Raw genomic sequence first — 843 nt, forward strand, 5'->3', positions numbered from 1 at the left:
TCGGTCGGTCCTTCGCTGCACTGCGCCTCGACAGGGAGGTCGATCTGGCCGCAGATAGTGGGGTAACAAACCTATCCACCAGCGACTGCGCGTCCTTATGTGAGTTGGGTCAGTCAGCACAGACGATAGTGGCAGTCATGCGCGCACTTTTCGGCACTTTTACAGCATCACAGCGGGAAAAGTTGTTAGTGCCCTTCTGCGAGCGTTGGCGTGTGACGCTACCACCCAAAACGAAGTCCGTGTGGGATGATAACTACTGTCAGGAGGTTGTGCGGCGTATAGCAGCAAAAGTGGGACACGTCGTTGACTTCACGGCTTACAACATCGCTGAGCCCCCCCTCACAACGTCAAGCAGCTCGTCCGTCATATTCATTTCCGACGCCGCCGTGGGTTTGTGCGCAGTGGGAGAACGAAATGTCTCAACCCCAAAGGAGGAAAACTGAGGGTCGTAGGCATGCGCCATTTTTTAATGTGACGGTAAATGTTAGCGAAAGTTCTTTTAAATTTGACTTCTTTTTTTTTTTCATTCCATGGCTTATAACCGCATGTAGACATACAGTCGTGGGCACTTTCCTTCTGGCTTCGTCACTTGAGCGCGTATATCTTACAGCTAAAATGCTTTCGTTGTTACTTTTGTTATCGTCTGGGGATATAGCATCAACACCTCTATGGAGGTTACCGTATAAGCATATTGATATGGTGACTAACCACACGCACTATATGCCCCTTTTTGATTTTTCCCGTTGGCTTTTATGAGTTTTGTTCCGGGATGAACAAGCACTACCAAAATAAATGGAAATAGTGTTTTGCCTTTAATTCTTCCCATTGGGTGTTATTATTATT

At 47.4% G+C, this 843-nt stretch overlaps 1 protein-coding gene across 1 annotated transcript; it reads left to right on the forward strand.

Moving 5' to 3' along the window:
• Window positions 1-137: 137 nt before the first annotated feature.
• On the forward strand, window positions 138-443 carry TEOVI_000033000 (uncharacterized protein; the record flags this gene model as incomplete). Its single annotated transcript, XM_067221969.1, has 1 exon — window positions 138-443. One exon carries the CDS (start codon window positions 138-140, stop codon window positions 441-443), a length of 306 nt encoding a protein of 101 aa, XP_067078070.1.
• Between the last annotated feature and the right edge of the window lie 400 nt (window positions 444-843).

This window comes from Trypanosoma equiperdum (assembly GCF_001457755.1).
Source record: "Trypanosoma equiperdum strain OVI genome assembly, contig: ctg_152, whole genome shotgun sequence".
NCBI lineage: Eukaryota > Euglenozoa > Kinetoplastea > Trypanosomatida > Trypanosomatidae > Trypanosoma > Trypanosoma equiperdum.